This window comes from Lampris incognitus, chromosome 11 (genome assembly GCF_029633865.1).
Source record: "Lampris incognitus isolate fLamInc1 chromosome 11, fLamInc1.hap2, whole genome shotgun sequence".
Classification (NCBI taxonomy): domain Eukaryota; kingdom Metazoa; phylum Chordata; class Actinopteri; order Lampriformes; family Lampridae; genus Lampris; species Lampris incognitus.
This window is the reverse complement of record NC_079221.1, coordinates 46379110-46405132: the sequence shown is the minus strand read 5'-3', so window position 1 is coordinate 46405132 and position 26023 is coordinate 46379110. Positions and strand designations below refer to the sequence as shown.

Genomic DNA, 26023 nt, shown 5'->3' with positions numbered 1-26023 from the left:
TTGACTGTGTATCAATTAAGCAGCACTTAAGCTTAAAGAACTAAACTCGAGCAGTCACCTCTGTCTGCAGTCAGTAGTAAGTCATCAGTGACCTTCACTAGAGCTGTCTCTGTACTATGAAGTGTTCTAACACCAGACTGGAAACTATTAAAAACATCATTAGTGTTCATAAAAGAAATCAACTGAGAGGAAATTACTCTCTCCAGAACCTTAGGTAGAAAAGACAATTTGGAAATTGGTCTGTAGTTACTCAGGGACAGGGGATCCAAATTCGGTTTCTTCAGCAATGGTTGAACAATGGCATGCTTGAAACTGTCTGGAAAAGAACCAGAGGCCAGAGAATTATTAAGAATGTGCAGAATAACGGGGCTGATAGTAGAAAATACCTCCTTGAGCAGCTTAGTGGGAATGATGTCTAGGATGCAGGAGGAGGAGTTCATATTGGAGACTGTACTCTCCACCACTGAAATTGTTAATTGGTTGAAAAGATGCAGAATTAACACGGGGAATGGAACGAATGCAAAACCCTGGCTGGATCTGGGACCTAATATTCTCCACCTTATTTATAGAATGAGTGAGAAGTTGTTCGGAAAACTCAGCATCAGCTTCAAAAAGAGAAGTGGAGGGACCATTCCTACAGGATCAATTACCCTGAAGAGAACTTTAGGGTTGTGGTTATTTCTCAATATTAGTTCAGAGAAGTACGCTGATCTGGCATCCTTAACTGTTTTCTGGTAAATTAACATTTGGTTTTTAAAGGTGTTATGTGCTAATTCAGAGTTGTTGACCTTCTATTGTTGTTCTGTTTTCTACAGAATCTTCTAAGGGCACGAGTGTAATCGTTCAGCCAGCAGAGGTTATTTGATTTTTGTTTCCTAGTTTTAGTCGGTGCAATTTGGTCGAGGGTGGATAGGCACTGATCATTGAATGAATTGAATAGTGCATCTGGATTGAGGGGGGGGTAAAGAGGGATTAAAGGATGATGAATTAAAAGCATCACAGAACTGAACTGCAGAGCCAGCAGTTGTTCATTACTAAAGTTAAAAATAAAATAAAAGTTAAAAGCAAGCAGGGCAACAGCCAAACAAGCTGGGAAGCGATAGTGCGAGGGAAATAAAACACTAGGAAAGGGTCTCGCCTCCTGCGGTGACTCCAGAAGGAGCCCGGCATCCACAGCTCTGCACAGCAACATGACAGCACATGGAAGGGGTAGAAACTGCAGACAGGTCTGCTGGGAGGTGAACCGCTTCATGGCGTGTGGGCCGCTGAGACGTGGTTAAGTTTCAACCATGCGAAGGCCAACGACGACACATTCAGCATCGCCTTCATTCCTTAACAACTCGGACGCGTGCCAGATTGTAATCAGACACCCGGCACCGGCTGTCATCTTATGGATCCTGCCGAAGTTTCAAGCGACTTTCCGACGCTAGCTTCGAACGATCCCGGGTCCAGTTTTTTTCCAAACTCCAGCGAGGACTTGGGATCCAGTCACACGTTACTTGAACTGTGGTTGCAAATCGAGATGGGCCTAAAAATGTTGGTGGTGGTTACACCTGCTGCGTTCCGGGGTGCATGAATATTCCCAAGAAGAACAAGGAATTCCATGTTTTATCGCATCCCAAATGGTATTCCTAAGGGAAAAAAATCGAATTAAGTATGAGGTGGGTGAATTTCATCAGTAGAAAGGACTTTGTTCCCAACGACAACCATCCATTTTTTTTGGGATTTCCCCCCCGTTTTTCTCCCAGTTGTTCTTGGCCAATAACCCCACTCTTCCGAGACGTCCCGGTCGCTGCTCCACCCCCTCCGGCGATCTGGGGAGGGCTGCAGACTACCGCATGCCTCCTACCATAGCTGACAAGTGAGGAGTTTCACCAGGGGGATGTAGCCCGTGGGAGGATCACGCTGTTCACCCCTGTTCCCCCTCCCTCCCGAATAGATGCCCCGACCGACCAGAGGAGGCGCTAGTGCAGCGACCAGGACACATACCCACATCCGGCTTCCCACCCGCAGACACGGCCAATTGTGTCTGTAGGGATGCCCGACCAAGCCGGAGGTAACACTGGGATTCGAACCAGCGATCCCTGTGTTGGTAGGCAACGGAATAGACCGCTACGCTACCCACACGCCCTTTGATACTTTGTTTTTTTAAGTTATAGGTAACTCAGCAATATTTATTGCCTCAACTGCTTTGAAATCTTCGAAACTGTGCAACATGGCTGTGTGAATGTGAGTCGGTGTCTACAACACGGTGCAACGCATTCAGTTTTTGGTCTACAACTCTGGTAAAGATACCAAAACACACTAACGTTTGTACTTTAGGGGCAGAAACAAAGGAATAATCTTCAGTATGTACCTGAAGCAACTTTATTCTTTATAAAAGCCAACGACCCTTTACAGAGTCACTGTACAACAACGTGAGATACATACAGCAGTTTAAATACAACTTTTAAAAAGTATGGGACAAACTTTATTTCCTAAGCAGAAATTGCACGAAAAATATGACCCGAAGTCAAATTTTGTCCAAAATTGCATAAAATAGTTTCCAGTCGCAATCACACTAGAGGTGGTTTCATCATATCAGATGGATGATTTATAATGTACAAGATGAATCGTAATGCGTTGTACATGTCAGAGCCATTGAAGTCCCTCACAACTTTCCTATTTGGACAATAAACAGACAAAATCTGAGAGGAAGATAGTATGACCGTGTACTTCCTTCATCCCTAATAGCCCGACAGAAGGATTTCTGAGGAATGACGGTGCAGGAGTGTTAGCTCCGGCACGACTCTGTGATGAGAGGCAGCATCCCCGATATCACAGTGTTAATATATCACCATCACCGTGACGCGTGTTTGCTTGCACGCAAGGCAGCCTTAAATACCAAATGACTGTAACCGCAGCTTCTGAAGGGTGACCGACGCCATCCTGCAATGGCTGTCCATCCCCATGTCCCGCGGATGTCGCCCACCAAACCAAAACCCAGAATTACAGCCGTCCAGTCAGTGTATTCAGGAGTTAGTAGTGCTCAGTTAGGTTCACACATGCACAGACTGTATAACATTAAAAAAAAAAGCAACACGGGTTCCGATCAAACGCTACCCGCTTTCCTCTTGCCTTCATAACCATGGATACTCATGCATAACGTTGGAAGTATGAGTCAAGGCCTTACCAAAGCAGTCAGATATGACACTACATATGCTTGTCAGAGTCTTTATCCCCGAGGGCTATAGTAACGTACCTAAGGACATAAGAATAATCAGATACAAGAATAATCATTCTACATTCTTGGTTAAAAGCATGAGATAAAGGCTCCGCACCGATAGACACCAATGGAAAACCAATAATAATATAAACTAAAGGAGAGAATCGGAAATATTTTACACAATTTCACATCTGGTCTGCCAACCAAGACACCGGGTAAGTAGAATGTGTCAAAGGTTTGGGCAATATTTGGGTTCAAAGTTAATCTGGGCTGTCTTGGCAAATGTCATTAGGCTCACAGCTAAACAATTACCATTCTACCCCCGACAAGTTTCTGAACAACGTGTCATCAGTCCCACGTGAAGACAGCGACATTATATGAGTAACACGTTTCTTACCAAACATTTCAGAAAGGTTGTTAAGTCACAACTCTAGCCCTTCAGAAGACAGAAATAATGGCGTGTCGGGGAAGCAGGATTTTTTTTTTTTTTTTAGTATTCTGGTCCAGGCTGATGATACTGATCCATCACTTCCATGGAACAGATCAGCTGTTCCTTTCCCATGTCTAAGGCAATCTGCTGCTGTGTGTGTGTGTGTGTGTGTGTGTGTATGTGTGTGTGGTGTGTGTCTGTATTAGTCCACTCCCAGGGCTCGGAGCTGTCTCTCAATCTCGTCATCTGAGATGGTGGCCTGTTTGGGAGAGGCGGCGCTGGGGACACCCTTTCCTGCTGCTGGCGCTCTTACCATCTTAAAAAAAGAAAAGAAAACACAATGTTCACACTTTTAACCAACTAGAAACTACTTCTCACACAGTATGCGGGGATGATGTGTCAACGCTGTAACATTCTCAGATAGATTCACCTCCGTATGGGCTGTTTCAAAGCCAAAGCTTAGATAATCACGAATATCATAGTGTACTTTTAGGAAGATGTCTTGGGTTCATGTGCATTTCCCCCCCATTTGCAAGGAATTTTAAGTCTGTCCACTCAGCCTTACTGGTTGTCAAACATTTTTTTTTTTTAAAACAGACACACAATAACGGCATCAGTTTTTCTGCTCAGGCTTTTGTGCCCTCGGCCCAAAATCTTGGTCCTTCCCTGTGAAAAAGCCTGTTAATTCTCCCCTGCTTTAGGCTTATTTGTGGGGAAAATCTGTGGGTTTGTGCAGTTTGCAGTTGTGACAAGGTAATAACCCATGAAGTCCCCCAGGAGACGCCAGACTCTCAGCAGATGGACCGCTGGCTGCTATAGACACAGACTTGATGGACAGCCCAGGGTAACCAAACTATGTGTCAGCTCCATAATCAGGCCTGAATTACATTTGAAAGACTGGGAAGAGCAGCTGGATAGCTCAGTACGTGAGAACGCCGGCTTCCCCACCAGAGATCGGGGGTTTAAACCCTGGTTGGGACGAGTCTCCAGTAAGAGTCCGTGGCTTAGACTCCTAATGCAACAACAAGCCAATTTTGGGCGGCACGGTGGCCCAGTGGTTAGCGTCATCACCTCACAACAAGAAGGGCCTGGGTTCGAAACCCCGGGGTAGTCCAACCTTGGGGGTCATCCCAGGTCGTCGTTTGCGTGGAGTTTGCATGTTCTCCCCGTGTCTGCGGTGGGTTTTCTCTGGGTGCTCCGGTTTCCCCCACCATCAAGAAGACAAACATGGGTTAATACTCCCGTCTGTGCCCTTGACTGAGGCATGGCAAGATGAATTGGAGTTGGTCCCCAGGTGCTGCACGGCGGCTGCCCGCTGCTCCTCGCTACACAGCGTGGATGGGTTAAATGCACAGCATAATTTCATATTCCTCAAATCCATTCCTGAATAATATGTGCAGTGTGGCAGGGCGCATTCTCCCGCTGAAAGAGGCCACTGCCATCAGGGAATACCTTTGCCATGAAGGGGTGTACCTGATCTGCAACGATGTTTAGTTATGAGGCAAAATATTATGATCACCAGCCAATGTGTTGTTGGTCCTCCGTGTGCCACCAAAACAGTGTCATCCCGCCGAGGCATGGACTCTACAAGACCCCTGAAGGTATCCTGTGGTATCTGGCACCAAAACATTAGCTGCAGATCCTTCAAGTCCTGTAAGTTGCGAGGTGGAGCGGCAGTGGATCAGACTTGTCAGTCCAGCACATCCCACAGATGCTCAATTGGACTGAGATCTGGAGAATTTTGAGGTCAGGTCAACACCTTGAACACTTCATCATGTCCCTCAAACCATTCCTGAACCATGTGTGCAGTGTGGCAGGGCACAATTTCCTACTGAAAGAGGCCACTGCCATCAGGGAATACCACTGCCATGAAGGGATGTACCTGGTCTGCAACGACGTTCAGGTGGCACGTGTCAAATTGACACCCACATGAATGGCCATTCCCAGGGATTCCCAGAAGAACATTCTCCCTCCACCGGCTTGTCATCTTCCCACAGGGCATCCTGGTGCCATCACTTCTCCAGGTAAATGATGCACAAATACACGGCCATCCATGTGATCGAAAAGAAAACGGGACTCATCGGACCAGGCCAACTTCTTCCATTGCTCCAAGGTCCAGTTCTGACATTTGCTGCCCATTGTAGGTACTTTCGGCAGTGGACAGGGGTCATCATGGGCACTCTGACCGGTCTGTGGCTACATAGCCCCATACACAGCCAGGTGAGATGCACTGCATGTTGTGACACATTCCTCCCATAACCATCATTAAAATGTTCTGTGACTTGTGCCACAGTAGACCTTCTGTCGGTTCAGACCAGACGGGATAGCCTTCGTTGCCCCCGTGCATCGATTAGCCTTGGGTGCCCAACACCCAGTCGCTGGTTTGTGGTTTCCCCCTCCTTAGACCACTGCTGACCAGGAGCACCCCACAAGCCTTGTTGTTTCAGAGATGCTCTGACCCAGTCATCCGGCCATAACAATGTGGCCCTTGTCAAAGTTGCTCAGGTCTTTACTCCTGCCCATTTCTCCTGCATCCAACACATTGACTACGAGAACTGATTGTTTGCCTACCATCTAATTTACCCACATACTACCTTAACATGTGCCCTTGTTTGGAGATGATCGTTATTTGGCTCACATGTAAGTGGTCATAATGTTTTGGCTCATCGGTGTTCATACATACCTACCTGGTAAAAGTGGGTTGAGGCATTTGTTAAGGATAAACATATGAAATGTATTCAACTGCAGAGACATTTGCCACGATATTGAACTTCAGAGAATAACTGAGACAGGTATAAGTGTTATTTGTACAGCCAACCAATTATTTAGGGACATTTACACAAGGGAAACAGCCTGTTCGCAGGTCACAGGCCTTAAAATGTTTGCATAGCACATCGTCATGTGTCGTGGTAATGTACCGTTTGAGATTCCATGAGAAATCCTTGCTCGTAACAACTGACTCGCCACCATTCTCCTTCAACCTCCTGCTCACTGATTATTTTCTTAATTTTTCATCTTACACTTCTGAGTTTTCATTGCGGCTCTAGTAAAATATTCCACAAACTCCATCTTTTGCCTGAAATTCAAACTACCGGTATTTTGGAAGTAGCTCGCTATGACAAGCAGGGCGTTCTGAATTGAGCAGCACTGGAGAGAACTGGTGCAGACCGGAGTGGCAACATCACAGTCTTCAAAAACAGTGCTCATCGCTCAAACTCATGTCTTCTTTAACTCTTTGCTCTACTCACATGCTTTGATTAGTATCATCATCATCATCATCATCATCATCTAATTATTATTGTATTATAATGAATAATACTTAATGGGAAAATAATCGTTTGAAAAATGATGGGTTGACAAATGCTTAGATGAGCTGTTTATTGTGATGTGTGGGGGTTTACTTTATCACAGACAGATATTTATACTGGTCTGTGTCTGGAACTGACCACGACAGACAGATGTAGCTTCCTACCTTTCCGGAGATTTCAATGCCGATCTCATCCAGCACCTGGTTGACAATGTCCTGAGACTCTTCTTCATCCCCAGACTCGTCGAAGATATCATCCAGCGTGTCGTTAACTGGGGAGGCGGGGGACAGAGGGAGGGAGATGAGTACCGGCAAATCAATCTTGACTCAAGAGATTTGTATTTCCAGTATTTCCAGTGCGCATGTGTGTGTCTGTGTGTGTCCTCACTCATCTCCTCAGTCATGCCCATCTTCATGTTCTCCTTCTGGAAGTCTTGCATGGTCTTCAGGGTCTTCTGGGGATCCATCTTCTTATTCACCGCTTGCATTGTCTGTGCACGCACACACACACACACACACACACACACACCCACACACACACAAAACACAAACAATTAAAAGCATGTTGAACCTTTTTTGTGGAGTCACAGAAAGTGAAATCAGTTCATCCGGACACAACGGTTCATCACTCACCTAAGTGACCTCTTACCGTTGTGTCCGGATCAACTGATTCAACTTCCTGTGACTTCCTTACCTGGATTATTGAGCATGCGTCAAGACATTTTTTGTGGAGGTTAGGTTTATTTTCCCACAGGCGATCAGCCTTTTCTTGCTTTTTTCACACAGCTTGGGAGAGAATATACAAACAAATACATGCATACACATGCTCTGCACAACTTATTCAGCACCTCTTTCCAGCTGCTGGACAGAGTGAGGTGTTGGCACGCCGGCCTGCATTCACAGCTTGGCCAAAAAAAAGCTCCATTTCCCATGTTGCAGCTAGAAAAGCGCTATATAAATGCAATCCATCCATCCGTCTCCAGTTCACTGTTATTTGTGTGCTGTTCCAACCCCCCAGCACTATAATCAGATCGCTCCATGTCGTTCATGGTCACCACAAGAAGTCAAATGAAAGATTTTTTTCAGGGAAGGCTGTGGAGATATATATATATATATATATATATATATATATATATATATATATATATATATGTGTGTGTGTGTGTGTGTGTGTGTGTGTGTGTGTGTGTGTGTGTGTGTATGCAAGCAGTTTCTCTTTGGTATTACACAGGAACACATTCTCAGTATCTCTCTCACACACACACACACAATTTCTTCTTCATGGCCAATTAACCTCAAGCCTAATTATAACTGACCCGTGCATGTTTGCAGGGTTTGTATTTCACTCCTGGCCAATTTTTCACCATCATTCTTACGGTTCATTAATCAGGATGCCGTAAGTTATGGATTTAAACAGGAAAAGATCATAAATTAATACATCAATTAATACACTGATCACAAAGACGGAAAAAAATATTTTAAGTAAACACTGAAACTGCTCCACATTTAAGAGAAATCAAAGTATGAAACATGTTACCCGTGCAACTTGATGCAAATTTGATTGCGCATTAAATTGCGTGCGTTTCAAATTGTATAAAATAAAAATCACCACAAAACAAAAATCAAATGAGGGGCGTCCGGATGGCATAGCGGTCTATTCCATTGCCTACCAACAAGGGGATCGCTGGTTCGAATCCCCGTGTTACCTCCGGCTTGGTTGAGCGTCCCTACAGACACAATTGGCCGGATGTGGGTGTGTCCTGGTCACTGCACTAGCGCCTCTCACGCGCTACGTCCCCCTGGTGAGACTCCTCACTGTCAGGTGAAAAGAAGCGGCTGGTGACTCCACATGTATCGGAGGAGACATGTGGTAGTCTGCAGCTCTCCCCGGATCGGCAGAGGGGGTGGGGCAGCGACTGGGACGGCTCAGAGACTGGGGTAATTGGCCAAGTGCAAGTGGGGATAAAAAGGGGACTAAAAAAAAAAATTCCAAAAACAAAACAAAAAAAACTACTGTGTAAAAAGTTATACTGTGTTACAAAGGCTTAATTTTTTTTTTTTGAGGAGAAAAACTATTGTTTTGTATTATTCAATGTTTTCATATCATGAGGTTTTACTAAGAAGATCCTGATCATCTTACTAGACAAAGGAATTGCCAGTTTGCCCAATGGTGGATATCCAACAACAGAAAATAATTTAACTAAAACTTCCTCCCAACACGTTTATATCCTGAAGGAAACAGACCAAACCCCTCATGCAGCGATGCTTAGACTCAAGACCTGCATCAAGACCTGCATCAAGCTCATTACACAGTCTGAAGGGATTACTTTAAACTGTTTTGGGGGTCTTTTCGTCCCCCAGGCCTGCTGGGTGCACACTGTCCTCATTTAGTCTGGCTGTTTGAAATCCTTTGATAAGGAAAAAGGTAAAAACGGCACTTTGAAGCTACACAACAGCAGACTCAGGAGTGTAGGCGTTCCAGTTCTCAAGAGAGGGACGGAGGGAACGTGGGATGGAGGAAGAGACGGGACAGATTACCGTAGCTCAGAAAAAAAAAAATTAATTACCACCCGCGAGTAAAATGAAAAGTGTAATTTTACAACCAGCACAAAGAAACTCAAGTAAGCTTCTCTACAAATAAAGCCACGCATTTAAAAATGGCAAACTAAAATCATCCATCCATTATCCGACCCGCTTATCCTGCTCTCGGGGCCCCGGGAATGCTGGAGCCTATCCCAGCAGTCATTGGGCAGCAGGCGGGGAGACACCCTGGAAAGGCCGCCAGGCCATCACACAGAGCCCACACACACACACACACACACACACACACACACACACACACTCGTACCTAGGGACAATTTAGTATGGCCGGTTCACCTGACCTACATGTGTTTGGACTGTGGGAGGAAACCGGAGCACCCGGAGGAAACCCACGCAGACACGGGGAGAACATGCAAACTCCACACAGAGCATGACCTGGGATGACCCCCAACGTCGGACTACCCCGGTGCTCGAACCCAGGACCTTCTTGCTGTGAGGCGACCACGCCTACCACTGCACCACCGTGCCAGCCCTGGCCTCCACAGCTACAGAGAAGGAGGTCTTTCTTTTAAGATGCACTGTGGACACTTGATGGACCATGGTATCCAAAATGAAAGAGGGGTGAAATCTGAATTATGAGCAGCACTGCCGAGTTGAAGACTGACAAGTAACTGTCGTTCCTACCGAGTTAACGGTGTAAAGCGTTGGCACGACTAGTCTGAGTTAAAATAGCATGATGTTCCGATCCAGTAGCCCAGCTATGTAGGGGTCTTTGTGTGTGAGCGTGTTTGTACGCCATAACCCATTTATTCCATTTTTAGCTGTTTTCTTAACAGGTGAATTTCTTTGAAGAACTTCAGTTTTAAATGGTATAACATGGAAGATTAAAAAAAAAAAGAGAAGAAAGAGCATGTCTACATCCTTCAGCCCCAGGCCACAGCACCCCCCTTCCCCCTTCCAAACAGCAGTGAATGCAGGATCTCTGTAACCACATCAGTGCCATGGGAAGAAGAAATACTGTGGTATACAGTCCTGGGCAGATGGTGTTCATACCCTTCAGCTATGCTGAGTGGCTTGGTAGTGCAGACCATAGTACACCGGCTACGTGTGGCTACTCATCACCCAGCAGAAGGCAATGCAAAAAAAGGTCAAGCTCCAGAGATGTTGTGTAATGGTCTCCAGTGGCTGTATTGTAATAGGCTTCAATTAGCGGCATCAGATATGCAATGAATACCACACTTTCTGTCAAATAATATTGTCAACAGAACAATTCTTTTGTTTAAAGTAGACAACTGATCATCCAGTGAAACCAACTGAGGCCAATAAGTGTATAAATACTTACACATTGCTAGCTACTTATCTTCTAATACCACCTGTGTATACTGTAGCTAACCTAAACATAGCAGGTACCTGTAATAAACTTGCTGCTCCACAGCTATAATCTGCAATTTGCACCTGACCTTAGTAGTGGTATAGCTGAGCCTAAACATGGTGGGGTAGACTCAAGCCATGTTGAAAAAGCTACTTCAGCGCCCCCCCCGAAAAAAAAACACTGTCAGTTTAGTACCCTTGACATTGACAAACCAAATGGAAAACAAATAGATTAGTCCATCCTTTCACTTCATTTGAGATATTTCATTTCATTTAAATAAATTTATACATAAAATTAAAAGCTAGATTCAGGGTCAAAATCTTACCCGATAATGACCTTTAAATGCACGACTTGCTAGAAGACAAAAGATCTATAACTCAAAATTTGAACAGTGACAAATATTTCAACGCCAAGACAGTTGAACTACGGAGCCCATATGAGTTGGTTTGTCTTACCTTGGCAGTGGTGGACATGGCACCAGCCATCTTCATTTGAGAGTTCATGACTTTGGTCTGAGTGGACATAGAGGTAACCTTGGAGCTGACGGCATATGTCCGGTTTTTCTGCTTCCTTAGTTGGACCAACTGCTTGGCCAAGATCTTACAGGCCTCCCGGTTACCACTCTTAGCCATCTTCTTAATCTCTGCTTCCTAGGGGTTCGAAGGAGAGTTGGGAGGGGGTGCGAGAGAGAAGAAAACTGAGTAAATGGGATTTAAACAAGGAAAAATTACATTCATAGTTACAAATAAAATGAACAAAAAAACAACCATACAACAACTTTTAAACAATATCCATATTTAAACACAATACAACACAAACATGAGTACAAGTTCACACAATCACACACAGAGCTAATAATAATAATAATGGTAAAACTTTATTTATACAGCACCTCTCAAAACCACGTTACAAGGTGCTTTACAATACAAAATAGTACACACAAAAAACAAAACAACAAAATAAAAACATGAAGCACAAGACCTGATCTGCTTTACAGAACAAGGTAAAACAGGATAAAAATCACAAGAACATAAATAAACCATAGAACATTGAATCTGATAAGGTACTATATGATTAAAACGAGTGAAAGAAAGGTGATAAAAGAGAAATATAAAATTGGCTGACAACAGATTTACACTAAAAAGCCTTCCAGTAAAAGTAAGTTTTGAGAAGTGATTTAAAAGAAGGAACTGAGTTTGCTAACCTAATTTCCTCAGGTAGGGAGTTCCACAGCTGTGGGGTTCTAACGGTAAACGCCCAGCTAATAAGGTCCTACTTGAAAGCATGACTACTACCTGAGTGATTTGTGTGTCAAAACAAAGCTCAGAGTCACAAAATACACCCAAATTGTGGGTGGAGTGCTTGACATTGGCGGACAGGTTCCCAAAATTATTTTCGGGTTGCCGGTCAGGTTGGGGGACTAAATAAAAGGACTTCAGATCTGGACTCATTGAGCCAGAGGACGTTTTGTGACATCCAGCATTTAATATTGGAAAGACAAGCCATAAGACGGGAAAGTTCATCTGTTTCACTACCAGCAAGCGGGACATAAAGTTGGGTGTCCTCCGCATAACAGTGAAAATTAATATCATGATCACGGATGATCTGACCCAAGGGACGCATGTAAATGCAAAATAACATTGGACCGAGAATTGACCCCTGGGGAACACCACAAGCGGGGGGTGGGGGGTGGGTGAGGAGAATTCTCCCATTACAACAGAGAAAGATCTGTTGGATCAGTAAGATCGGAACCAGGCAAAAGCAGTGTCCTTAATGCCCTCTAGTTTTCCAGGCAAATTAAAAGGATGTCATGATTGACTGTATCAAAAGCAGAACTCTAGACTAGCAGGATTAAAACTGAACAAGCACCAGAGTCAGCAGCAAGCAGTAAGTTGTTGGTAACTTTAATAAGAGCTGTTTCTGTGCTATGGTGGGCATGAAACCCTGATTGATATTGCTCAAAGTTATTACAATTATACATGTGTGCAATTAGTTGAGAAGCAAAAAACTTTTCTAAGCTTCTAGATTAAAAAAGGTACATTTGAAATTGGCCTAAAATTGCTTAAAACAAGAGGGTTGAGAGTGGGCTTCTTCAGGAAAGGTCAGACTATTGCATGTTTAAAACTAGATGTGACCATATCGGTAGACAGTGAGCAGCTGATAATGGGAGAGAATTTGTGGGCCGACTGATTGAAATACCTCTTTCAGAAACCTAGTGGGAATGGCAATTTAATTGACAGGTGGAAGACTTTAAGTGAGAGATTAACCCCTCTAATTCTAACAGAGAAATGTATTTAAAATGAGTCAAACTGGCAGACGGTTCAGAGCAGATGGGGAGATTTCTCGTCACAGCTGTAATGTGGAGCCTGATGTCATCTATTTTATTAATGAAGTGGTGGAGGAACTGCTTGCATTTTTCAATGCATGCTTCCAACGAACGGCTGGCTAAGAGGGGAGCTAAGCACTGAATTTATTACTTGAAATAAAACCCTGAGGTTGTGGCAGCTACCAGCAATCAAATTGGAGACATAGGAATGCCTTGTTTCCTTGACTGCATTCTGATAAGCCAGCATCAAACTTTTCAGTACATCAACAGATACCTTAAATGTGTCCTTCTTTCATTTTCTCTCAGCTTTCCTGCATTGCCTCTTTAGGTCCCTTGTGTGGTCATTAAACCAGGGGAGGGTGTTATGTTATACTCGTTTAACTTTGATAGGGGCAAGGTCATCAAAGATCGTCCAGTAAATTCAATTAAAATCATCCAATAAATCATCTACAGAGAAATCCTTCTGATTTAAGAGTATTACTAGTAGGAGCTGCTAAAAACTGTTTGCTAAAACTGCTGGATGACTTTGAATTAAAAGACTGAGAGTTGATATAGGTAAATGGCTTATGAGCAGGAAACGGAAGCAAAGTGTGGAAAATAATAGCTTTGTGATCAGAGACATTAAAATCTAACAATACAATATTATTGTATTATTACATTAATACTTACTTATCATTAATTAAATATTATAACAATATTATATCATTATAATAATATAATATTTGCTTTGTTCTCTCTGTTTTTGTATGTTTTTGGTGGTGTTGTTTTTGGGAAATTTGGAATGTGTGTTTGTCTTTTGTGTCGCACTGCTGTGGGCTGGGAGAAACAGAACTGTGTTTCTTTTGTGTATGCAAGTACATGAAAGAAATGACAATAAATTGTTCCTGATTCCTGATTATTAAGAGAAACACTATAAGACAACAAAAGATCAACAGTATGTCCCCTATTGTGGGTTGAATGTTTAACAGCTTGTTCAAGATTAAAAGACTCAAAGAGGTTAATAAAATCAGTGGTAAAACAAGACATGGAGGGGCAACAAACATGTACGTTAAAATCAATAAGGATAAGAACTCTATCATCCATCCATCCATCCATCCATTATCCAAACCACTTATCCTACTCAGGGTCGCGGGGACGCTGGAGCCTATCCCAGCAGTCATTGGATGGCAGATGGGGAGACACCCTGGACAGGCCGCCAGTCCACCACAGGGCCGACACATTCACACCCAGAGAAGTGTGAGGTAGCTGAATGTCGTTAGCCACATTAGTTGTGGCCACTTCAGGGACAACAGAGTTGATCAAGAGTTTCACCTGGCAAGACACTGCTGCAGATGATGTTACCACTAGCCACGGTAGTGTCCGTAGCTCCGTTGAGCATGTAGGTTGGCAGTTGAGGGCTAGCAGGTGCACACTTGAGGTTGGAGACAGCAGGAGGGGAGAGGCATCGATGACGTTTCCCAAGGGAAGCCAGGATCGTCGGGGAGTTTCAACGCTTTCTCCTCTTGTTGGAGCGGACTGGGGCCGGCTGCTGCAGAGCAGTCTGTGTACGTGTAGCCGTTAGCTCAGGTAGCTGTTCAAGTGGGGCAAAGAAGTTTGTATCCGTGACAGGGTCATCATCCCAGTCTGGAGCGAGCAGAGGAAGAGAAATCCCTCTTCGCTTACACTTGGTGGACTTCCTGGAGAGAGGATGGACAGTGGATGGGCCGGGAGTGTCACTTTTTGGTGGACTCTCAGAGCTGTGGGGAGCCACTGCAGCAGATCTACCCACGAGAGAAGCAAAGACTGCTGCTGCAGGCCGTCATCCAGAAGGCTCTCGGTGGAGTGGAGTTTGGATCTCAGACTGGACAGCTCAGAATCCATTTAGGTAAAAGTGAAAATCAGGAGTTTGGATCCTCCAGTCATTAAAATAATTGCAGTGCTTAAACGTACTTAAAACAAACTAAAAGCTGGGTAAAAATAAACTTTAAATCCAAAAATAGCAACAACAGAGATCCCGCTGACACAGGTGTACGCTGACCAGCAGATAGAGGCAAACCATAAAATCAATTAAAATAATCCATCGGTCCCGAGGAGTTGTTAAAACTTTCTAAAAGTTAAAAGCAAGCAGAGCACCAAACAAACAAACAGTCAGCTGGGAACCGGAACCGGAAGATATTGGGGTTAGTCAGTCGTCCCTGTCCCGCTTGCAACTGCACGATGGGCCATATTGATGTCTTATGGTCATTAACCCCTCTCCAAAGTATTATTGAAAAAAATCCCAGTGATTATAAATATATATCTGCAAATTAAAAAAAAATTAGACCAGTTTATTAACTTGTTAAAAATCGCCTATAACAATGATAACACAATCTTAATAAAAACGACGACAAACTCTTATGTAATGTAAATATTTTGGTGAAATAAATTAGGCATCTAGGTGACATTTTGCCCAACAAGTGAAGTACTCCGTTTAATTTGTTTTTATATCGAAGACACAAGTCACTTGCCAATTGACCTTTCGCAAAGTACCGCCCCAGAACGGTGCTTGTCCAATCCTACCTTAGCAACAGTCCGTCAAGCTTTCAAACACACAGCAAAATGCTGAAACGGTGTGCCTATGTGATCTGCAAATCGGATACTAGATATGTGAAAAGTTTGGAGGGGGGGTCATTTTCTTTCCCTCCCCGAAACCCAGAACGCAAGAAGCGCAATGTCGGCAATAGATTTCGCAGTATAGCAGCCCCCATGGCCAGCTTAATCCACCCAAAATCAACAAAAATACCTGTCTGCTCCAAGCTAAGCTTGCTACTAGCTATTATTGATAGCTAATACAGCTAACGTATTATTACTGCTACTTTTACCCACACAATGCGCTGATTTCTTCCTTCATGTTTTGGTGTTTTCCAGCTACTTCCTGGATAGTTCTGAAATGCTTGACGGGCATAGCAACAGTAACTAAGGGGGGCATGACTTTGCAAAAGGTCAATTGTGAAGCAAACCCACTGATTTAGGAGATCCATGCTGGTTAGCAACAGGGCGCAACCTTGTGGTCACCAAATGTATTGCATTGCAAAAACAAATTGGAAAAACAAAACATCATTTAAGGTTTAATTGTAATTTTAAAATATTGATGCCTCAAGATTTTCTGGATATAATAACGAGCTGACTGATGTATTGATATGTGATGACATCACTAATATCTACCGAAATACTCGCCAAACTCCCAGCAGACTTGGGAGTTTACGAATGTAGAGATAAACAAATAGAGTCAAAGTGACTTGGGCTCTAGACACCTGCAAGGAAAATACCCTTTTAACTTCAGTAAACACAACAAAATACACTGGTGCCAGAAGGAATCTGTGTGCAAGTCCCCAGAGATGAGACGAGACTGCAGCACTACATTACTGCACGGTAGCCAGGCCCTGACTCACTGCTGCTGCACCTCGGCTGGTCCTCTCTATATGCCTGTGTGTGTGTATGTGTGTGTGTGTGTGTCTATCCGTTAAAAGCTATTTGTAGAAAAAAAATCATTTTATTGATGCGTTATGAGTCGCTCCCTAACTCAATCTGCTGTGTGCATGTTTGTGTCTCCGTGTTAAGAAGTGGTTGAGTCGTCATTAGCAGTTCATTGACGTTCCACCCAGCATAAGTGCTCCGGCTGCCTGCTACTCAGGCAGGTACATGAAGAAAGCATGCATATGTGCACACGCACACACACACACACAGTGTGCACATACTTAATAACTGTGCAGTCACATTATAACATACAGAAGCCCTGGGAGACAAGGTAGATGCATCAGACCAACAACATATCTGCCTGCTCAGTAGAACAGGAACGATGTTTCCATCTTTTATTCCATGTTGAGAAGCTGGCAGTCAAGAGGATTCCTCTGAAGACAAAACATGCATGATGGCCATCATAATGTATATCATACTGTCATGTTCAGAAATCCTATGAATGTAAAAGACGGAAACAGGAAAGATGAGTGCAGTGGGACTGCTGTTGTGTGTTTACTGCACCATCTGATGGCACAAAGGGAGGAGGAGGAGGAGGAGGAGGAGACAAGGCTTGCAGAGGCAGTAGGGCTTTACTAGAGACAGAACGTTAAGGTGCAACAACACGGTTGTCCGTCCTGACTCACATGCATTGCAATTCTGTCAGTCTGACTGTCAAAACCCTGAGATTTTCTTAAAGAAAAGTGAAAAGAGCATCCGGGTGGCGTGGCGGTCTATTCCGTTGTCTACCAACACGGGGATCGCCGTATCGAATCCCCGTGTTACCTCCAGACAGACACAAATGACCATGTCTGCGGGTGGGGAGCCGGATGTGGGTATGTGTCCTGGTCGCCGCACTAGCGCCTCCTCTGGTCAGTCGGGGCACCTATTCGGGGGGGAGGGGGAACTGGGGGGAAGAGCATGATCCTCCCACGCGCTACGTCCCCCTGGTGAAACTCTTCACTGTCAGGTGAAAAGAAGCGGCTGGCGACGCCACGTGTCGGAGGAGACATGTGGTAGTCTGCAGCCCTCCCCGGATCGGCAGAGGGGGTGGAGCAGCGACCGGGACGGCTCGGAAGAGTGGGGTGATTGGCCGGATACAATTGGGGAGAAAAAGGGGGGGAAAAAATCCAAGAAAAAATATGATGAAATTGAAAAGAAGATCTGATGGTTGCAATTATAGTGTACAATTATAGTGTACAGTGTACAGTTGTCAAGTGTACAATTATAGTGTACAGTGTACAGTTATAGTGTATAGTTTACAGTGTACAGTTGGCAAGTGTACCAAGTGTTTCAGTGCAGGAGAAAATGAACAAAAGTGCTGTTTTTTTTAATACATTCTTAGCTCATATACCCATACCCTGTGTATGTGTGTGTGTGTGTGTTAGGCTTACATGTGGTGGGGTGACAAACAGCTGTGATAGTGCTGCTACTACAAAACTACAATATAGGTCACTTCCATGTGAAACAGTACAACAAAGGTTTAAAAGCGCTAGACTAATTAGGAAAGCATTAATAAAAGATAAAATGTTCCCGGGGGAGGTAATTATGCCCCATTATGTATGATATTTACCTCATTCAGCAGAGAGGGAAAGGCAGCACCACTAGCCCCCCCACCCCCCATCTTTAAGCATGGGGAAATGTTCTTTTTTTCTGCTCACATAGCCTCGCGGGTGGCATACTTTGTGTGTACATGCATGCACACATCTGTGTGTGTGTGTGTGTGTGTGTGTGTGTGTGTGTGCGCGCGCAAGAGTGATGGCTTTTGGGGGAAAGTTGCAGGTAGTTTCAGGTGAAACTACGCTATCGACCAATCCCAGGATTAAGACTGATCAGCTATTTCAGTTCACTCACAGGCAACAGGATGAGGAAATGGAGCTCGGTTTTGTGTGTGTGTGTGTGTGTGTGGGGGGGGGGGGTTGGGTGGTTGTCTCTAACTTGAAGCAATTCTAATTTATCCTAGCCTATGTTAAAGAGCCATGAACCAACCCGGTTTCATCAAAGATAACAAGAAGAGGGTGCAGATCTTAGATGTGTGTGTATGTGTGTTTGTGTGTGTGGGATGGGGTTGGGGGGGGTTATCAGCATTGATGCAATATGTAGAAATCTATTAAAGATGTCTTACATGGCGATATGTCATTCCCCATAGTTGTGTGTGTGTGTGTGTGTGTGTGTGTGTGTGTGTGTGTGTGTGTGTGTCCCACCATTTGCTTCTCTTGTTTCTCCAGTGCTGCTCGGTCCCTGGTGATCTGTCTCTGAGTGCCACGCAGCTCTTTAGACTGCTCCCTAATAATGTCTGAGACGAACAAGACAACAAAAACAGAAACAAAGACCAGACACACAGACAGACAGACAGACAGACAGACAGACAGACAGACAGACAGACAGACAGACAGACAGACAGACAGACAGACAGACAGACAGACAGACAGACAGACAGACAGACAGACAGACAAAAGATGGGAAAAGACAGTTCACACATGTAAAACCAATGATATCCAATTTTTAGACAAACTATCAATCAATCAATCAGTGAGTAGTTTTCTCACAGCATTTGAAGTAACAAATAGCAGTGGATGTTGGGCAATTTGCAGAGTGGTTATTTCTGAGTGAGACATCCACTGTCACCAAAACCCCGCCACTGCACACTCGTACAGATATATTCATATTCGTATTCATGCAGAAATATTCATTCCTCGCACTGCACATGGAATCCAAACCATGTTCATGATAAGTCAACACACACCTTTGCGTGTGTGTGTGTGTGGGGGGGGGGTCTTCAAAATCAGAAATCAAAATCAGAAACACTTTGTCATGTATTCAATGTCAAAAATGCAGGGCCAATCAAATTACTGTGACAAATCTAATATGGATGGATAAGAATGTGCAATAAACACATCATATAAGACATTAAACACGTCCCCGAGTCACAGGTTCAACCACAGAACTTAACCAAGCACTCACTCTAGTGGTAGTGGTACTAGTAGTAGTAGTGGTAGTAGTAGTAGCAGTAGTGGTAGTAGTAGTAGTAATAGTGGTGGTGGTAGTAGTGGTAGTGGTAGTAGCAGTAGTAGTAGTAGTAGTGGTGATAGTAGTAGCAGTAGTAGTAGTCGTACTAGTAGTAGTGGTGGTGGTAGTAGTAGTAGTAATAGTGGTGGTGGTGGTGGTGGTAGTAGCAGTAGTAGTAGTAGTAGTAGTAGTAGTAGTGGTGATAGTAGTAGCAGTAGTAGTAGTCATACTAGTAGCAGTAGTAGTAGTAATAGTGGCGGTGGTAGTAGCAGTAGTAGTAGTAGTGGTGATAGTAGTAGCAGTAGTAGTAGTCATACTAGTAGCAGTAGTAGTAGTAATAGTGGTGGTGGTAGTAGTATTAATAGTGCAGGTGGTGGTGGTAATAGTAGTAGTGGTAGTAGCAGCAGTAGTAGTAGTGGTGATAGTAGTAGCAGTAGTAGTAGTCATACTAGTAGTAGTGGTGGTAGCAGCAGTAGTAGTAGTGGTGATAGTAGTAGCAGTAGTAGTAGTCATACTAGTAGTAGTGGTGGTAGTAGCAGCAGTAGCAGTAGTGGTGATAGTAGTAGCAGTAGTAGTAGTCATACTAGTAGCAGTAGTAGTAGTAGTAATAGTGGTGGTGGTAGTAGTAGTAATAGTGGTGGTGGTGGTAATAGTAGTAGTGGTAGTAGCAGCAGTACCAGTAGTGGTGATAGTAGTAGCAGTAGTAGTAGTCATACTAGTAGTAGTGGTGGTAGTAGCAGTAGTAGTAGCCATTCTCATGTGTACCCTGGGGTGAGTGTGTCCCGTTCAACAGATAATTGAGGAGGCAGGCTCCTTAACAATGGTATCATTGCACGTCAGCACAACGCAACACAACGCACACACACACACACACACACCCACCCTCAGGCATGCAGACAAAAGGAAAAAAGTGGCCCCACTAGGTTGCTGAACAGCAGACGCACCCATATGCACCTCACATTGCTGCGTTACAGTCAGAGGTGGACACCCCGGCTTCAGAAAGTAAAAGTCCGACCACGTATTTGTTCTGACCATTCACTACACAAGGTGACGTCGCTCCACCTGGCTGAAGAGTTGTGCTAATTACCTTCGGCTGGCGTACTGTACAGCTGGAACAAATACGTGGCAGGACTTTTACCTTCTGAAGCCGGGTTGTCCACCTCTGGTTCTAGTGTACTCTATGTTGTGTATATAACGTATGAATTCATGTGTGCGTAGTCCACGTAGGCCTGCAGTGTTGTGTTTTCTTTATCATTTTGGGATGGTGTGTCCTTTGTCCCTGCGTGCCTCGTGTTAAGGCAGAGAGAGAACGAGCACAAGAATTTCATTGTATTCTAAACACCACATGTGACAGTAACGTGGAGCTTGAGCATAATACGACTTCGGTTTAGGCTGCAGTACAAAAACCCGGCTCCAAACCTTACTTTCACGTCAACTGTTACGCAACGCAATCAAGTCAGAATCAAGCCATTAAGAGCCCTTTCATGACACACAGCTTCTCTATCAAATGTATCCGTGTGCCAATTCAGAGATTAATGGACATTAGAAATCAAAATAAAAATTGGGGGGAATATTACATACGATTAAATAGTAAATTGGTTAAAAATGGGAAAGAATAAAAAAAAGTGGACACCTAAGCGACTGACTCAACTAGCGTTGTCCTCATTTCCAGTTCTAACGACACTTTGAATAAGACATAAGGTCATCTTGGAGAGAAAAAAAATATTAAAAAAAAACCATCTCTAGATGGATGGATGGATGGATGAACGGATGGATAGACAGACAAGACTTTTGGCTCTCTATACATACGTATGCCCTCATCGACGCGGTCAAAAATGCCTGAGAACGCCGAGACTCTTGTGAGAATTAAGAAGTTACACGTACCAGGTGACGTATCGACAACGTCTCTAAGTGGGAGGGATGTCGCCCTACAAATAAGCGTGAGCTCACGCGCATGCCATCCCACGCCCAAAGACTGGATGATCCTGCACCCACCCGACCCAAGGCAACCCCTCGCACAACCATGCCAAGAGAGGGGGGGGGGGGAACGAGAGCAAAGGAGAAAAACAGAGAGATGAGAGGGACTGGTGGACACCGTGGCTCGGAGGACCTGTGGAAGACCTCGAGGTAACACATGACCGACATGGGCGACTGACAGCAGGAGGGGGCGTGTATGTTATGTATGTATGGATGTATGGATGTTGTTCATTTAGTTGTAACCTTGAAAGATCTAATTCAAAACCAAATTATGTGTAATAGAAAGAGAATTACGCTGAAATGACCCAATAACAACAACTTTGTAGGTGGAGCAGGACAGCCTTATAATTCATATTACCTAATGTCCTGGAGATGAAATAATTGATCCATTACTAACTGTAAGGACAGAGGTTTAATTCATGTGTGTTTTGACCTTGTAAGTTTAACGTCCTAGCCAAGAGAGAGAATTGAAATTATCTAATTTGAAAGACTTGACAAGTGCTACATAGAACAGCATTCTAAGTATTATTAACATGATCCAGTCACACTTCGGCAAAATAGTGTTCATGCATTACTCTGTGAACCTTTCCCTCACTAAACTGAGTCAACTGTCAGCACACAGACAAACGATGCGACGAATAATCTGCAATAAAAACCCAATTTGTACCAAATACTCTGATCATCAGACGTGTGATCTAATTTGTACCAAATACTCTGATCATCAGAGGTGTAATCTAACTTGTACCAAATACTCTGACCATCAGAGGTGTAATCTAACTTGTACCAAATACTCTGATCATCAGAGGTGTAATCTAACTTGTACCAAATACTCTGACCATCAGAGGTGTAATCTAACTTGTACCAAATACTCTGATCATCAGAGGTGTAATCTAACTTGTACCAAATACTCTGATCATCAAACATGTAATCTAACTTGAACCAAATACTCTGATCATCAGACGTGTAATCTAACTTGTACATCATCAGACGTGTAGAAAACACAACACATTCGATTGTCGATTTGTGGGACAAAACACCGAGTATAATTATGTGAGCGAGGAGATAGCGATAGAGTAGAGCTATGGTGACAACACAAAAGCTGAACAAACTTGAGTCTCTTACTGTCTCTCTCGTCAGCCCTGTCTTACTGTCTCTCTTGTCAGCCCTGTCTTACCGTCTCTCTTGCCAGCCCTGTCTTACCGTCTCTCTTGCCAGCCCTGTCTTACCGTCTCTACTTGTCAGCTCTGTCTTACTGTCTCTACTTGTCAGCCCTGTCTTACTGTCTCTCTTGTCAGCCCTGTCTTACTGTCTCTCTTGTCAGCCCTGTCTTACTGTCTCTCTTGTCAGCCCTGTCTTACCGTCTCTCTTGTCAGCCCTGTCTTACCGTCTCTCTTGTCAGCCCTGTCTTACCGTCTCTCTTGTCAGCCCTGTCTTACTGTCTCTCTTGTCAGCCCTGTCTTACCGTCTCTCTTGTCAGCCCTGTCTTACCGTCTCTCTTGCCAGCCCTGTCTTACTGTCTCTCTTGCCAGCCCTGTCTTACCGTCTCTCTCGCCAGCCCTGTCTTACCGTCTCTCTCGTCAGCCCTGTCTTACTGTCAGCCCTGTCTTACCGTCTCTCTCGTCAGCCCTGTCTTACTGTCAGCCCTGTCTTACTGTCTCTCTCGTCAGCCCTGTCTTACTGTCAGCCCTGTCTTACCGTCTCTCTCGTCAGCCCTGTCTTATTGTCAGCCCTGTCTTACTGTCTCTCTCGTCAGCCCTGTCTCACCGTCAGCCCTGTCTCACCGTCAGCCCTGTCGTCCATCCTGGTCTTTTTACCGGAACATGGCGTCTCTACCAGCGGCTGGCAAACACAACAAACTAGCTGCCAACCACACGGACTGGGGGAGAAACTAGCTTAAACTGTAGCTGTGAAGGTACACAACAGTTGTGACGCTACACAACCATCGAGCCACGTACAAACCGACATGTTTATTTAGACCAAACCTCGGTTAAACCGCGCTGTTTTGAGGGGGAAGGTGACTGCCGCCGGCGGCAGAACAGGTAGAGCGAGAGGCGCGAGCTACCCCGGGGCAGCCCGTGCAGCCCGGCTAAAAACAAGTTAGCCACTCCCCCCACAGCCGCCGAACTTACCGTCCACCGTCTTCTTCTTGAACAGGGAAGCCATGGCGCCTCGCTTTAGAGAATAACTAATAATACCGGCGATTAAACTCCCAAATAACGCCGCCCGGCTGCGAACTACGAGCGGGGACCTGCACCAACAACCTTCGGTTTCCTGGTTGACTTGGCGTCCGAGTGCCTCCCTCGCCCGGGTCACGTGACTTCCCCGTGACGTCACGCCGGGACTCTCCCGTCAGTGCGCCCAGACCGCCTGTAGGGGTCGCTGGCACTTCGACCCAAACTGACAACGACCGACAAGCGTCCGTTCGGAATCCAAGTACTGACGTTTTTTTTGGGGGGGGTTTCTTTTCTTTTTCTTTTTCTTTTTTTTACTGACAAACACAACCGTAGGAAAGCCTTTCTAAAATATTCAGCGATAAAAAAAAGAAGAAATCTCATTACCGCTAAGACGACCCCGGCACGAGCGTGTAAAGGGAGAGGCTGATTTGGGGGTCAAATATGTACGCGGGTCGTTTACTCGCATGGATTTCACTTTCTATCACTATGTAATATTTAATCCATCTGATGTCTTAATTGGCTCTGCCTCTTTGCACGTGCGTGCGTGCGCGCGCGCGTGTCTTGTACCGTAAGCATCGCTGCACATTATGAGTAAAGCTGTTAGCGTGAGCCGTAACAATGGCCAAAAGCTGCAGAACAACCTCCCAGTGCGAGTCTCCGCCTGCAGCTTAACACGCTGTTATGGCGTCCGGTCTCTTCTCTTCCTCCTCCCCTGTAAGTGTTTGTAGGCAGACTCGGGCCGTGATGCGTTCCAGTCTGGATTCATCCCGTATCAGAATTGCCTCATCCTGCACTGATGCTCGGGGCAACTGCGGGAGGGATTGGGCAATTGAACCGTAACAAACTCAATTCAGTGAAAACTCCCATTCAGCCCCGTCGGACTAAATGGAAAAGGGAGGTGGTCAGAGAGCACACGCGGGGGGTGGGTGGGTGGGTGGGGTGGGGGGGAGTCTCACGCCACAATTAAAGTGATGCCAAGTTTTTAGCTGGAGGAGAGGAGAGAGGGGTGACTTTGAGAAGAGTGGAAGAGGATGAGCCCTAAGCCCTTTCTTCCTTCTCTCAGTAGCCGTGTGTGTGTGTGTGTGTGTGTGTGTGTGTGTGTGTGTGTGTGTGTGTGTGTGTGTGTGCGTGCGTGTGTGTGTGTACCATATCATGTATGCAGAGAGCCATGTGAGTGTGCATGTGGTCCCCCAGCGTTGTTCTTGTTAAGGTTATTAGGGAAGATGTTGCGCTCTAATCAGAGGAGGGCTGCAGGGACCGCCACTAAACGGCCTCATCACCAGAGAGCCCCACCGGGGGTAAATCTCGCCCCAAGCACTCAGACCGTCTCAACAACCGAACCTGTCTCTGCGTGTGTGTGTGTGTGTGTGTGTGTGTGTGTGTGTGTGTGTGTGTGTGTGTGTGTGCAGCTAGGGTCGACTAGCAGAGCTCAGGTGCGAGGTGTGTGGCAGAGCGTCATCCTGTGCGGCGTGACGGGTAAAGGAAAAAGCTGTTCAGCCCAGTTATTCTACTGAGCCTGACGGACAGAACACTCACGTGCGACATGTTAATTCACTTCCTCATATGTAGGCTGACAGGTGGAAACATTCCCCCCCCCGCACCTTTCTTTCTTTCTTTCTTTCTTTCTTTCTTTCTTTCTTTCTTTCTTTCTTTCTTTCTTTCTTTCTTTCTTTCTTTCTTTCATTTCTTCCTTCCTTCTTTGTTTTCTTCTTTCATCTTCCTTTCTTTCCTTTATTCTTTCTTTGTTTTCTTATTTCTTTCTTTTTCTTTCATTCCTTCCTTCATTCATTCTTTCTTTCTTTCCTTTCTTTCTTTCCTTCATTCTTTCTTTGTTTTCTTCTTTCTCATTCTTTCCTTTCTTCTTTCTTTCCTTTCGTCTTTCTTTGTTTTCGTCTTTCTTTGTTTTCTTCTTTCTTTCTTTCGTTCTTCCTTTCCTTACTTCCTTCTTTCTTTCTTTCTCTTTCTTTCTTTCTTTTTTCCTTCTGCCTTCCTTTACCTCTTTCTTTCTTTCCTTCTTCCTTTGTTTCCTTCTTTCCTTCTTTCTTCGTTTCCTTCCTTCTTTCTTTCTTTCTTTTTTCTTTCTTTCCTTCTTCCTTTGTTTCCTTCCTTCTTTCTTTCTTTTTCTTCCTTCTGACTTTCTTCCTTTCCTTTCTTCTTTCTTTGTTTTCTTCTTTCTCTTTCTTTCATTCCTTCCTTTCTTTCCTTACT

The 26023-nt window shown here is 44.6% G+C and overlaps 1 protein-coding gene across 1 annotated transcript; it reads right to left on the bottom strand.

The window, feature by feature from the left end:
- Positions 1 to 2356: 2356 nt before the first annotated feature.
- chmp2ba (charged multivesicular body protein 2Ba) lies at positions 2357 to 23941 on the bottom strand. The gene is made up of 6 exons (XM_056289507.1): positions 23771 to 23941; positions 18860 to 18951; positions 11311 to 11505; positions 7331 to 7433; positions 7108 to 7214; positions 2357 to 3951 (listed from the first exon to the last, which is right to left on the bottom strand). Exons 1-6 carry the CDS (start codon positions 23802 to 23804, stop codon positions 3838 to 3840), a joined length of 645 nt encoding a protein of 214 aa, XP_056145482.1. The 5' UTR covers positions 23805 to 23941; the 3' UTR covers positions 2357 to 3837.
- Positions 23942 to 26023: the final 2082 nt, after the last annotated feature.